Raw genomic sequence first — 14839 nt, 5'->3', positions numbered from 1 at the left:
CCCCTACAGTACAGGGAGGTATTACATGTTCTGTACTCTTTACCTGTATTACTGAAGTGTATGCACTGACTGGTGTCTGGTAGCGCCCCCTACAGTACAGGGAGGTATTACATGTTCTGTACTCTTTACCTGTATTACTGAAGTGTATGCACTGACTGGTGTCTGGTAGCGCCCCCTACAGTACAGGGAGGTATTACATGTTCTGTACTCTTTACCTGTATTACTGAAGTGTATGCACTGACTGGTGTCTGGTAGCACTCCCTACAGTACAGGGAGGTATTACATGTTCTGTACTCTTTACCTGTTTTACTGAAGTGTATGCAATGACTGGTGTCTTGGAGCTCCCCCTACAGTACAGGGAGGTATTACATGTTCTGTATTCTTTACCTGTATTACTGAAGTGTATGCACTGACTGGTGTCTGGTAGCGCCCCCTACAGTACAGGGAGGTATTACATGTTCTGTACTCTTTACCTGTATTACTGAAGTGTATGCACTGACTGGTGTCTGGTAGCGCCCCCCTACAGTACAGGGAGGTATTACATGTTCTGTATTCTTTACCTGTATTACTGAAGTGTATGCACTGACTGGTGTCTGGTAGCGCCCCCTACACTACAAGGAGGTATTACATGTTCTGTACTCTTTACCTGTATTACTGAAGTGTATGCACTGACTGGTGTCTTGGAGCTCCCCCTACAGTACAGGGAGGTATTACATGTTCTGTATTCTTTACCTGTATTACTGAAGTGTATGCACTGACTGGTGTCTGGTAGCGCCCCCTACACTACAAGGAGGTATTACATGTTCTGTACTCTTTACCTGTATTACTGAAGTGTATGCACTGACTGGTGTCTGGTAGCGCCCCCTACAGTACAGGGAGGTATTACATGTTCTGTACTCTTTTCCTGTATTACTGAAGTGCATGCACTGAGTGGTGTTTGGTAGTGCCCCCTATAGAACAGGGAGGTATTACATGTTCTGTACTCTTTACCTGTATTACTGAAGTGTATGCACTGACTGGTGTCTGGTAGCGCCCCCTACAGTACAGAGAGGTATTACATATTTTGTACTCTTTACCTGTATTACTGAAGTGTATGCACTGACTGGTGTCTGGTAGCACCCTCTACAGTACAGGCAGGTATTACATGTTCTGTACTCTTTACCTGTATTACTGAAGTGTATGCACTGACTGGTGTCTGGTAGCGCCCCCTACAGTACAGGGAGGTATTACATGTTCTGTACTCTTTACCTGTATTACTGAAGTGTATGCACTGACTGGTGTCTGGTAGCACCCCCTATAGTACAGGGAGGTATTACATGTTCTGTACTCTTTACCTGTATTACTGAAGTATATGCACTGACTGGTGTCTGGTAGCGCCCCCTACAGTACAGAGAGGTATTACATGTTCTGTACTCTTTACCTGTATTACTGAAGTGTATGTACTGATTGGTAGCCCCCCCTACAGTACAGGGTGGTATGACATGTTCTATACTCTTTTCCTGTATTACTGAAGTGTATGTACTAACTGGTGTCTGGTAGCGCCCCCTACACTACAAGGAGGTATTACATGTTCTGTACTCTTTACCTGTATTACTGAAGTGTATGCACTGACTGGTGTCTGGTAACGTCCCCTACAGTACAGAGAGGTATTACATGTTCTGTACTCTTTACCTGTATTACTGAAGTGTATGTACTGACTGGTAGCCCCCCCCCCCCCCCTACAGTACAGGGAGGTATTACATGTTCTGTACTCTTTACCTGTATTACTGAAGTGTATGCACTGACTTGTTTCTGGTAGCCCCCCCCCCCCCCCCCACAGTACAGGGTGGTATTACATGTTCTATAGTCTTTACCTGTATTACTGAAGTGTATGCACTGACTGGTGTCTGGTAGCGCCCCCTACAGTACAGGGAGGTATTACATGTTCTGTACTCTTTACCTGTATTACTGAAGTGTATGTACTGACTGGTAGCGCTCCCTACAGTACAGGGTGGTATTACATGTTCTATACTCTTTACCTGTATTACTGAAGTGTATGCACTGACTGGTGTCTGGTAGTGCCCCCTACAGTACAGGGAGGTATTACATGTTCTGTACTCTTTACCTGTATTACTGAAGTGTATGTACTGACTGGTGTCTGGTAGCGCCCCCTACAGTACAGGGAGGTATTCCATGTTCTGTAGTCTTTACCTGTACAAGGGTTAGCTGCTCCTTTGGACACCAGGTGAGGGCGGCTCCATGTTACTTTTTTAGGACACTGTGTACTGTACAGGACCCTGAAGAAGCTCCTGTCCTCTACATAGACAGTGATTACAGCTCCCAGCAGATATTTATTACTTTTATATGTAAGGATTTGCTTTATCTGTATTAGTGATCTACTTATTTTTCTTTAATCCTCAAGTTTTCCTATTTTTGGATGACATTTTGGGGCTTCAGAACCAATTACCAGGTTTCAACATACAATTGTTTCAACATACAATGGTCGTCCTGGAACCAATTAATATTGTAACTTGAGGGATCACTGTATATAGACAACCAGTATCCCAGCAATAGAATGCAATCCTAATGTCATCTTCTTCACTGAATTCTTCCACAATAATAACAGGGGTAATACAGGCTTTACTTACCCGTAATATAGCAGGAATCTATCTGACGCTAGGAATTTTACCGATAAGGGGCTTACTGGCAATAAAAATACAGGTGCATGCTAGAATATGAATAAATAGGTGTCCAGTGGTCCCTGTCCCTCCTGCCATTATCTGTCCACAAACTCTGAAGGACGACATGAAATTCCTGCTCTGCCTACGAGTGTGTACACCAGACGAGCACCCATCCATGAAGCACCCTCTGCACAGCCATCTCACCAGTACGCCAACCACATCGTAGACAGTTTAGGAAAAGATATGTCCATTCTTAGGAAGCCCTTCTGGTTCTCAAACTCACTGCTCATTGACCCAACCCTGTCTGGGGTTCACAGGCTTCTCCACTAGACAGTGTTATAGGACGTATATGTGTAGTGTGGATACCTCCTGGGTAGTATTCGTTGACGGGCCGGCTATCCACTTGTAGAGTTGCATTGCCTCCATTCCGAGTATACTTCACCACATGGTAATTGCCATCATTCACAGGGTTACTGTCTTCACGTATAGATATATCCATTAACCCAATGTTAAAGGTCACTCCAACCTTCCCCTGTTCCTGAATAGAAAAAAAAATACAGAAGATATCAGAAAGAGAAGAAGACAAGATGGGCATGTTTCCTCTACCAGGTCTAAATTGTGTTGTATCAGCCACAAGCAGCAGTGTGTGAATATGTCCCATATAGAGACTTCATGGTGCTCGCCTCCTATCAGCAAAAGCACAGTCTCCTTTATTAAACCAAGTGGTTAAGGATTATGAGTCCCTCAGCTGAGGCCCAACCTCACAGAGCAAAAACCTGAATACATTTTATTCCAATTGAGCATAAATGTTAGAGTTTCATCCTCAGCTGCGGCGCCGGTTACTGCTGCTCAGGGACCAATCTAGTAACACTTGCAGATAAGATTCAGTAGACATCTGGGATCTGGCGCACACAGGCAGACTACACCATGGATCACATGAATGCAAATATGACCCATCGTCTGAGCCTTCCCATCAAAGAAAAGACAAGTTGTGAAGCTGCCATCTGGAGCAAACCTCCGCTGCCAAATCAGGGCTGGTGCAAGGATTTTTGCCACCCTAGGCAAAGCTAATTATGCCTCCCCCTTGACTCCGCCCAGTGGCCCACCCTTTGACACGCCCCAACTTACTTATGGGGTGACACACTGTAACAAACCTCCTCCTCATGTTGCTGGCTGAGCGAGTGGTTTGGATGCTGGTTGTCTAACTTTCTTGCAGCAGGTGGAGCAGTGCCCCCAACAAGAAGGGGCTCTCAGCGGTCTATTTTCTCAGCCGGCCCTGAGCCAAACCTTCTTGTGGTGCCCTGCACATCCAAACCACATAGGATGGCACAGCCCAACATGTGCCCTGCACCTTCACCCCATTCCATGCTATACCGTCTATCCCATCCACTCCACCCTAGTATGGTTACCTTAGGGGGGCTATACACATTAGATCAGTGGTCTTTGTCTGTGGATTTCCAGTTGTTGCAAAACTACAACTCCCAGCATACCCATACAACTGTTGGCTGAACAGCTGGAGAGCCACATGTAGGGGAGCACAGCATTGCATGTCTGAAGCGTTGATTCCTTTCTGTGGCCCCAGCCGTCCATCTCATGTGTATGGCTGCGGCTTATTCTCCTCTCTCTAATGTGAAGACAAACACATCTTCATTTAGCACCGATTTAAGGTATAGAGACACCTAAAGACTCTAGCTTCATCCTTCATCTACCAACTTACTTCTGAATGCTTAGAAATTCATGAAGAGACCCTCACGCGGGTCATCTGCACAAGCTGCCAGCTCTTTACACAGGAGAAACATTCTGGTGCCAGGAGATCACTTGTTCTGATGTCCATTACACTGCCCAGGCCCAAATCCTACAGTACACCAATCCGGGACTGCACCGGGACTATGTCCTACTGAGCGGATCAGTATCTTAGGATTTTAAGCTATAATACAATTCTTTGGTAAAATGTAACTGGAAGAAGCTGTAAGTGATTGTGCGTAGCCTGGGATGGAGGTGGACACATCACATTCTAGAGGGGAACCAGACCTATCACCTTGGCCGCTGTGCATGAAAGAGCAGGAAATATACCTCAGACATTAGAGGTGGATTACAGATCATTATGTGAAATTTGTCAGCCCTGTGATCAGTGCGCATCAAGCCACCCACGCTCTACACATCAGTCATCGAGGAGAATGCAATCTGCAAGAGGCTTTTAATGCTCGTCCCTATCCATATGCTCTAGAGTGCCGAGATAGACAAACTAGAAAACCCACGGATACTTCCGAGGAGCAGGGGCCATAATGATTATATAGAAAAAAAATGAGGGAGGCAGAGAATGCAATGGAGGATAAAGGGGAATTATTCTGGAAATATTTTGGTTATCAAGCATAGGAGTATGTTTTGTGACTGTCACATGGGGGGGGGGGGGGTAAAGCTTAAAGGGGTATTCCGGGCAAAAACATCTTATCCCCTATGGAAAGGATAGGGGATAAGATGTCTGATCGCGGGGGGCCCACTGTTGGGACCCCACAATCTCCCTGCAGCAGTATGCATTCTATGTTGGAGGGGGCGTGGTGTGACGTCACGTCCCTTTCGATAGGGGATAAGATGTTTATGCCCGGAATACCCCTTTAAAGTGATTCCCATTCTGCGGCTATGACCTCACCTGTGGAAGACGTTTCTAAGAACACTGAAAAAATCATAGTTAATATGGTTAAAAAAAAAAGACATGCGTCGATCACGTTCAACCAAGGAAATAAGCATTAATGTTAAATTGTTCTAGGAATGTATCTAACCCTGTAGTGAATGTAGCTAACCCTGTTTTGAAGCCCTCATCTGATCCTGCTGTGACCAGTTCCTGAGGTAGACTATTCCATAAATTCACAGTTCTCATGGTAAAGAAGGCGTCTCGTTCATTGAGACTAAACCTCTTCTTCTCCAGACGGAGCGAGTGCCCCCTCGTCCTTTAAGGGGGTTTAACCTGGAACAGTTTTTACCCATATTTTTTTTGTATGAGTCATTTATATACTTATATACGTTGACCATATCCCCCTTAAAGGGGAACTCTATTGCTGGTTAATTTTTGAGCCAATAATACCTTGTGTTATGATGAGCAGCAATATCCTGTGCTTTTTGATGGCGTCGCTATCTATTTTTTGCCAAACTTACCTCATGTTTGGTCCAGAAGTTCTGTAGTATCACTGACTCCGCTTTGCTGGTGACAACAATTTTTTTTTCCCGTTTGCGGCCATGTTGTGTTCATGAGTTAGCTCCACGGAACACCCCTTGTTGAATATTCTTGCAGGTTTAAATTGCTCCTCCTTCTAGCGTTGCGTCCATCTCCTGTCTCTCTCTTCCTTGCCTGCTTAGTGCGCATTGCTGCGTTCGTTTGTCCATGTCAGCGCTGACGTTCGGTCAATGCACACCAGAAAAGTGCAGACTAGAGCGCCAGCAAGTTTGACTGACAGGACCAGACAAAAGGGCAGTGACGTCCCAAGAGAGAAACACAAGGGCGGATCATGGGCGGCACGAATGAATATAATGAGCATAAGAGGCCAGGATTACAAAGTAGTTCAGCCAATAGGAAAGAAAGGAAGTCATGACGGGAATCAAAACCACTGCGCGACACAAAGGAGCAGCACAAGAGAAGTGGGGACAACGCAGTCCACAACGGGATGTAATGGTAAACCAAATGACAAAAGGAGAATGGGGAAATACAAAACAGTTAACCAGCGGAGTACCCCTTTAAACGTCTCTTCTTAAGACTAAACAAAAGTAATTCTTCTAATCTTTCCTCATAGTTAAGATGTTCCAGCCCCTTATCAGTTTAGTCGCGCGTCTCTGCACCCTTTCCACCTCCACAGTGTCCTTTTTATGAACTGGTGCCCAAAACTGAACAGCATATTCCAGGTGAGGCCGTACCAATGCCAGCGCTACACTGCACACAGGATCATCTCCAGTAACTCTGCATACTATTCAAGAAGTTTGCATTGTACGTTTTGGACCTGAGGAAGGCACTTTGTATATGCAGAAACGCGTTGTCCGCTTTTTTGCAAAATAAATAAGCTTGTCATGTTACTTACGCAAGCAGCACCTCTATTTCCACAGCCTCCCTCTGTATCCACAGCCGCCCCTCTATATCCACAGCCTCCCCTCTATATCCACAGCCGCCCCTCTATATCCACAGCCGCCCCTCTATATCCACAGTCGCCCCTCTATATCCACAGCCGCCCCTCTATATCCACAGCCCCTCCTCTATATCCACAGCCGCCCCTCTATATCCACAGCTGCCCCTCTATATCCCCAGCCGCCCCTCTATTTCCACAGCCCCCCTCTATATCCACAGCCCCCTCTAAATCCACAGCTGCCCCTCTATATACACAGCCGCCCCTCTATATCCACAGCCGCCCCTCTATATACACAGCTGCCCCTCTATATCCACAGCCGCCCCTCTATATCCACACCCCCCACCTATATCCACACACCCCCACTCTATTTCAACAGCCCCCCTCTATATACACAGCCCCCCTCTATATACACAGCCCCCCTCTATATGCAAAGCCCCCCCTCTATATCCACAGCCCCCCCTCTATATCCACAGCCCCCCCCTCTATATCCACAGCCCCCCCCCTCTATATCTACAGCCGGCTCTCTATATCCAAAGCCTCCCCTCTATATCCACAGCCGCCCCCCTCTATATACAACCCCCCTCTATTGACACAGTCATCCTTCTGTCAAGGCTTCTGTTCACATCTTAATAAAAGCAAATTAGATTGGTTTGACAACTTCTATCCTTAGTAAACCCCTGCTGGCTATCACTTATATACTATTATCCCCTATATATTCCTGTATGTAGTCCCTTATCAGTCCTTCAAACAATTTTTCCACAATGCACGTAAAGCTTACCGGTCTATTATCACCTGGGGAAGACCTAGACCTTACGCCAGTCCCTCAGCACAATACCAGGCAACAGAGAATCTCTAAATATCATGAACAAGGGGACAGAAATGACTGAACTTAGTAAGAGAAATCTTTTTCCATTAGGACAGTAACAGGATTGTACGGATTTGACACGACCCCAGTAACGAGGCTGAGATTAGTGGTTTAGTGTTACATACTGTAGTGACACTGGAGTCCTATTTTGTTAAAACTGGATAATCCACCATACTGGTTGTCACTCTTTGACTGTAACTTTCTAAGTGACAATATGGAGGGGATCCTTCTGTTACATCTTTATAAATGGCCGCCATAACTAAATAAGAAATGTTGACTTTTCTAAGTAAACAACTAATTAGGACATGTTGGCGGTGGCTCTCACTGCTAAATGACTGATCTGTGGCCATCTCCTGGTTTTGGCTGCTGATTTTTCTTAGATTGTTTCCTGATGTTCTCTGTAAGAAGTTACTAAACATCCGCTGATAATGGAAGTCACAGGCTCTAACAGAGAGAAGCAGCATAAAAAGAGCGTGATGATAGGCAGCTAAATTGAGCCAGGCCAGGGACTAGAGGGCGACTCATTGAGCGGAGTGCCGCACCGACCTGCGCTCACAGAACCGGCAGCAACCATCTATGCGGAGGCCTTCTGCCTTGTATCAATCAATCCTCAGCCCTTGTATAGTGTCTGGCACTAATCCATTTCTTATTAAACACATAAGCACTGGCAGGACCACAGTGCAGCTCGCTCTTTATCACTGACAGCTCAGTCACTAACAGAAGCTCGTCCCAGATCATGATGAATCTGCCGGTAATTAGCCACTTTTAAATTAATCAATTTCAATTTCAAAAGACTGCAACAGGGGAAATCACTGATTCTGCACAGAGACCCCCAGAGCAATTGTCATAGGGACGAGTACGGATGATATGATGGCTGCCCAGGTCACTGCCACCAAGTGTGTGCGCAGGGATCGTCCCTACATACAGACGCGCGGACAGTCCTAGACCTAAAGATGGCCCCACAAATCAATAGCAGTGGCGGGGTGATAAATTCCCTCATGGCTGTGGAGCATCTTGACAAATAGCCCTATGTAGTATTGACAGGTTATGAGTGGATGAATCCTGGAAGGCTGAAGGAGTCTACACAACAATAACTCTCCTTTTTCATTTTTATCACAGTAATGGCAGAATTATTACAGAACGTCTTCACAGTGAATCTTCAGCATCCTCACCTTGGTGCCCTCTCCACAGTACTCCACCCCAGGTAGTAAGGCACTGTCCCACACACACAGAGACACAGGATAATTGTCCCATACAGTCCTGTGTAATAAGGCCAGCGATTAGCCAACGAATGGCCAAATGCTAATTTGTTGGCTATTCACTTTTCGAAAGGTTAAACATCCACTGTTCAATGGCTGCACGTCTCACTGCGTAATAGGGCCGACGAATGATGAAAGCGAAGGGCTGCATGAATGACCCAGCAATGGTGTGTGCTTCCCGCACGATAATACAGGCTCTTAAACACTGTAATAGGACCCTTAAACTCTGGAAATAATTGTCTTTGTGAAAAATACATGTTTTTGCAGCCTCCGAACTGGCTACAAACTCAGACAGTAATAAATGCACCAGAATTCGGACTCGGCAGTGAAGAAAGCATGCATACATGCCATGCATTACATTGTGTTTAAGACACTTAACGCCTTGTCGGAGAAGAAGACGTAGCATGAAATACAACATCAGGCACCAAACCCAATAGTGCACGGATCTGTGCCTGTACAGTAGAACAGAAGAACGATGATCCAGCTCTTGAAATACGAAAAAGCTTTATTGAAGATCACTGGACACAGGTACAACCGACCATACCATGAGACGCGTTTCGAGCGCATGCGCTCGAAACGCATCTGATGGTATGGTTGGTTTTACCTGTGTCCAGTGATCTTCAATAAAGCTTTTTCGGATTTCAAGTGCTGGATCATCGTTCTTCTGTTCACCAAACCCAATAGGTAGTAAGAAGTAAGGCAAGAGTGTCTTAGGACAGATTTATCACACAGTACGAGCCACTCTTATAAACCCAGGCCATCTTCTGACTGACAGGTCCATGGTTACGCAGCCACAATTTATCTAAACTTTTCCCATGTGTGCTGAAGGGTTAGTCGATACAACATTACAACTCCATGATAGTTGATTGATGCTGAACGTACAGAAAGTGTTCAAGCCTATGGGTTATGATCTTAAAACCTGGAGGCCAACACCATGTATGTGACCACAGCTGCACACCAAGAAAGATCTGTCTCTATAGACACTGTTACTAGATGTTTTCACCGACCTTGCACCCAGGATACCCCACACTATCATATCATAAGCCATCACCATCCTTAGTGGCCCCAGGACGGTGTTGCCTGCAGCATCCTATCAGATTTCACTTTTCATTTCATCCAAAACATCTGTTAAAAACTAATGGTGTCTGGGACACAGCATGTTCCTCCCAACCAAAGGGGGCAGCACTGGATCTGACACTAATTAAAAATATCATTTATCTGCACAAATCTTTGCTGACTAAATCCTGTTACCTGCCATAGGAAGCTTTTACTGTGTCCCCAATGTTCACTTTCAGGTCTGCATCACATGTGAAAACATAACAGCTCCATCTACAGTTTATCAGGAGACACTGCACCCACCTTACATTATAGCCAAATGATACGGACAATGTGCCCTCAATGGTATCAATATTAGGAATAAACCCTGATCGTATAACATGAGGTTCGGTGCAGTGTGCCCCCCACCTGCCCCATCTCACCATTGCAGGATTAATTATTCACTATGTGTTTCCATGTCTTCATGCGGTGGAGCCAGCAGCAGCCTCACATCCTCCCCAATGCACAAATCTATTTTGGGTTTGTCTGTCAGCCGACCTTGTGCTATAATATCATTGTCTGCACAGGGCTCAATATCCACAGGTTCTAATAAGCCCAGAAGGAAATGAAATGGAGAACAGATACCAAGTACTGCAGGGACTAAAGAGGGGAGACAGGTCCTCGTCATCCACAGCCTCCTCCTCACGGCTCATATATTCACCTGGAGGATATAGGTTTCAGGGTTCCCTCTACAGCATTGCTCCCCACCACTACCTGATGGTCAGGATTCACACCAGTTTATTAGGTTTACTCATTAGTTTTAGTATTGGGCCAGATGGGGACTGATCAGAGTGGTGTAAAAGCTCTGCAGAATATTTTGGTGATATGTAAAGAATTACTATCTTGGTGTAAATCAATTTATAGTTCATTTATATTATTTTATTTATTTATTTGTGTCTTCATACATGACACTTTATATAAGAGTGACAGGCAATATCATAGAATGTCAGGCGACCTACTAGATGATGACTCTCCCATGACTTAATAGGCAGATGCTTGTGGCAGACCTGGGGGTACTTTGTTAGGCCCCTAAATATTATAGCAACCCATCTGTGCCCCACAAATGTGTCAAGCACTCTAGTTGCCATGTTCAATAGTAACTGTAACGTTCAAAGGGGTTAAATGGCCAGAATCAGAGATTTCTGTTAATCTTCACCAAGTCCCTGCTGTTGACCATATAGGTACAACTTGTGTGTCCATACTATAACTGTGATGTACATCCATATCATGGGGCATTAAGTGCTGACGGTATGAACAGAGGCAGGTAATAGCAAGTATTGCACCACGATCCCCAAAGACAGGAGAGATGACTACTGTTACCCTAAGGCTATGTACACGCCACGTATTCTTTGGTAAAGCCACCGTGGAATACACAGCAGAAATATGAGGCTTCCTCAGATATCTGACATGGATTGGGAGTACACATCAGCATACACCATGTGAACACAGACTTTAGGAGGCGCTGGTTTTCTTTTAGGCCATGAAATAACACAGAAGGGTCGGGGCTAATGATTCCAGGTGGAATAAAAATACCGGTGGGAGATTTTCCACACAGCCATGATGTGGACCGAGCATCTCGGTGTCATCAAATCAGCTGCCAAAGAGGAAAATACCTACATAGAGTCAAGAGATTCCACCACTGAGAGGTAAAGTGATTCACTGGAACCGATCTGCTCCACTTTTCCTCTGCTCAGGTTTTGATAAATCTCCCCCAATCCAACAACATAAGGTCTGTGCATGTGTCCTGGCCGTGGAGGGAGCCATTCCAAGTCTCATTGATGAATGAACTTCTGCATCCCGTAAAGGTAATAACAGGCTGAGTGGTGTGTCCACTCCTTCCCCTCCAGATTCATTTCTTCCACCCCGGAACATTACCTTCCATCCCTCTGCCGGACCTCCAAACATTTTTTGGAATTCCATTACATTAACACAAACAGTTGCACAACTATAATTTAATAGAATCTAAAGTGGCATGTAATCATTCATAATAATCCATTTGCTGGATCCAGGTGGTCCCCACGTAGTAGTGCCATAATACTGTAACACCATCACACCACTGCACACACACCAACATCTGCCCATATTATTGGACTATTATGAGACAAATACCTTACAAATCTCCATTTCTAAACAAGGTAGCGCAACCCACAAGCAAATAAAGGCCCGCAGAAGAGCTTCCCCTTCTCCAGCTTCTGTAAAAATCAATTTTAGTCTGTTACAAACTCTGCGAGCCTTTGAAGTTGAGCAGGGGCATGCGAGCCGCGTCTGAGCGCGGGGATGGAGCTGCTGTCTAGATGCCAATTATCCTGGAGGGCTGAGGAGTCAGCGTGGCACGGGGGGTCATACAGGCACACACCGATTCAAAGAGCTTCTCTCTGTTTAATGGAAATACCTTTCTGAAGGGAATCTACAGCAGAACGGCTTCAATTCAATTATCAGCTCAGGGCAGAGCGAGACAGAAAACACAGAAGGCAAAAGAAACAGAATATGGGAACATGAGCAAGGTAGAAGAAGTGATGGGAAATGAGAAATGGAATAATACAAGGCGTAAAACATAAGGGTGGATGCTGACAGAAGACTCTCTAGACTGGTGGACAATACAAGACCAGATGGTAGTTGGAGGACACCAATCCTAACATCCATAGAAAGCAGTCCAGGAGTGTGGCAACAAAGATGGTGATCCCATAGTCACCCTCACCTCATCTCCAGGTCCCTCCATACTAATCTCTTAGTCAACCCCACATTGCCACAAAAACCTTTACCTCATCTCCAGGTTCTGCCATCACAAGCTGGGCAAAGGCCAGGTAACCTATGTGCCTAGAACTGCAAAAATGTCTAGCATGTAATGTAAAGCATATCCATTGTGACTCCTACAGAAGACTCTCTAGACTGGTGGACAACAGAAGACCAGATGGTAGTAGGAGGACACCAATCCTAACAACCTAGCATGTATTGTAAAGAATATCCATTGTGACTACTACAGAAGACTCTCTAGACTGGTGGACAACAGAAGACAAGATGGTAGTAGGAGGACACCAATCCTAACAACCAGAGAAAGCAGTCCAGGAGCCAGCAGCACTCTACAGCACCGCTGGCTCCTGGACTGCTTTCTCTGGTTGTTAAGATTGGTGTCCTCCTACTACCATCTGGTCTTCTGTTGTCCACCAGTCTAGAGAGTCTTCTGTAGTAGTCACAATGGATATTCTTTACATTACATGCTAGACATTTTTGCAGATCTAGGCACATAGGTTACCTGGTCTTTGGACTTTGCCCAGCTTGTGGTGGCAGAACCTGGAGATGAGGTAAAGGTTTTTGTGGCAATCTGGGGTTGAGTAAGAGATTGGTATGGAGGGACCTGGAGATGAGGTGAGGGTGACTATGGGATCACCGAGAGATGAGGTGGGGGTTACTATGGGATCACTGAGAGATGAGGTGGGGGGCTGACTATGGGATTACCTAGAGATGAGGTGGGGGGTGACTATGGGATCACAGAGAGATGAGGTGGGGGGTGACTATGGGATCACCTAGAGATGAGGTGGGGGGTGACTATGGGATCACAGAGAGATGAGGTGGGGGGGGGGGTGACTATGGGATCACCTAGAGATGAGGTGGGGGGTGACTATGGGATCACCTAGAGATGAGGTGGGGGTGACTATGGGATCACAGAGAGATGAGGTGGGGGGTGACTATGGGATCACCTAGAGATGAGGTGGGGGGTGACTATGGGATCACAGAGAGATGAGGTGGGGGTGACTATGGGATCACAGAGAGATGAGGTGGGGGGGTGACTATGGGATCACAGAGAGATGAGGTGGGGGGTGACTATGGGATCACCTAGAGATGAGGTGGGGGGTGACTATGGGATCACCTAGAGATGAAGTGGGGGGTGACTATGGGATCACCTAGAGATGAGGTGGTGGGTGACTATGGGATCACCTAGAGATTGGGCGAGGGTGACTATGGGATCACTTGGAGATGAGGTGGGGGGTGACTATGGGATCACCTAGAGATGAAGTGGTGGGTGACTATGGGATCACAGAGAGATGAGGTGGGGGTGACTATGGGATCACCTAGAGATGAAGTGGGGGGGTGACTATGGGATCACCTAGAGATGAGGTGGTGGGTGACTATGGGATCACCTAGAGATTGGGCGAGGGTGACTATGGGATAACTTGGAGATGAGGTGGGGGTGACTATGGGATCACCTAGAGATGAGGTGGTGGGTGACTATGGGATCACAGAGAGATGAGGTGGGGGGTGACTATGGGATCACCTAGAGATTGGGCGAGGGTGACTATGGGATAACTTGGAGATGAGGTGGGGGTGACTATGGGATCACCTAGAGATGAGGTGGTGGGTGACTATGGGATCACAGAGAGATGAGGTGGGGGGTGACTATGGGATCACCTAGAGATTGGGCGAGGGTGACTATGGGATCACTTGGAGATGAGGTGGGGGGTGACTATGAGGGGACCTGAAGATGAGAACCTGGAGATGAGGTGGTGCGGCTATGGAAGAATATTCAGTTGGATGGAATATATCACATTGCCTGATGCTGCTATGCGTATACATAAGATCTGGCATTTCATCCCCCATTTAATATTTATATCCAGATTATTACAGATATATGTTTGTTTGTTTTTTAGGGATTTAGGGGATTTTCTGTCCTTGTCTAATGAAATAATATTTTTGAATAATTTAGTGTATAGTATTATGGCTGAGGGAGAACCCCGCATGCTCCTTACCACCTTGACTCTACCTAAAGCAGGTACACGGAAGGGAAAGCGGCCCTCGCCTGCAGTCACGACTACATTCCCTTCTTGTATGGAGAACGCTGCTTGCTGATAG

At 46.0% G+C, this 14839-nt stretch overlaps 1 protein-coding gene across 5 annotated transcripts in view; it reads right to left on the bottom strand.

The window, feature by feature from the left end:
- Nucleotides 1-14839, bottom strand: part of NRXN3 (neurexin 3) — a 504944-nt gene that overhangs the window by 48483 nt on the left and 441622 nt on the right. For all 5 annotated transcript variants that reach the window (XM_056546700.1, XM_056546697.1, XM_056546699.1 and 2 more), the window contains one exon: nt 3027-3198. In XM_056546700.1, the coding sequence (XP_056402675.1) occupies nt 3027-3198 (172 nt within the window). The remainder of the gene's footprint in view (nt 1-3026; nt 3199-14839) is intronic.

This window comes from Hyla sarda, chromosome 11 (genome assembly GCF_029499605.1).
Source record: "Hyla sarda isolate aHylSar1 chromosome 11, aHylSar1.hap1, whole genome shotgun sequence".
Classification (NCBI taxonomy): Eukaryota; Metazoa; Chordata; class Amphibia; order Anura; family Hylidae; genus Hyla; species Hyla sarda.
This window is presented reverse-complemented; position numbering and strand designations above follow the sequence as displayed.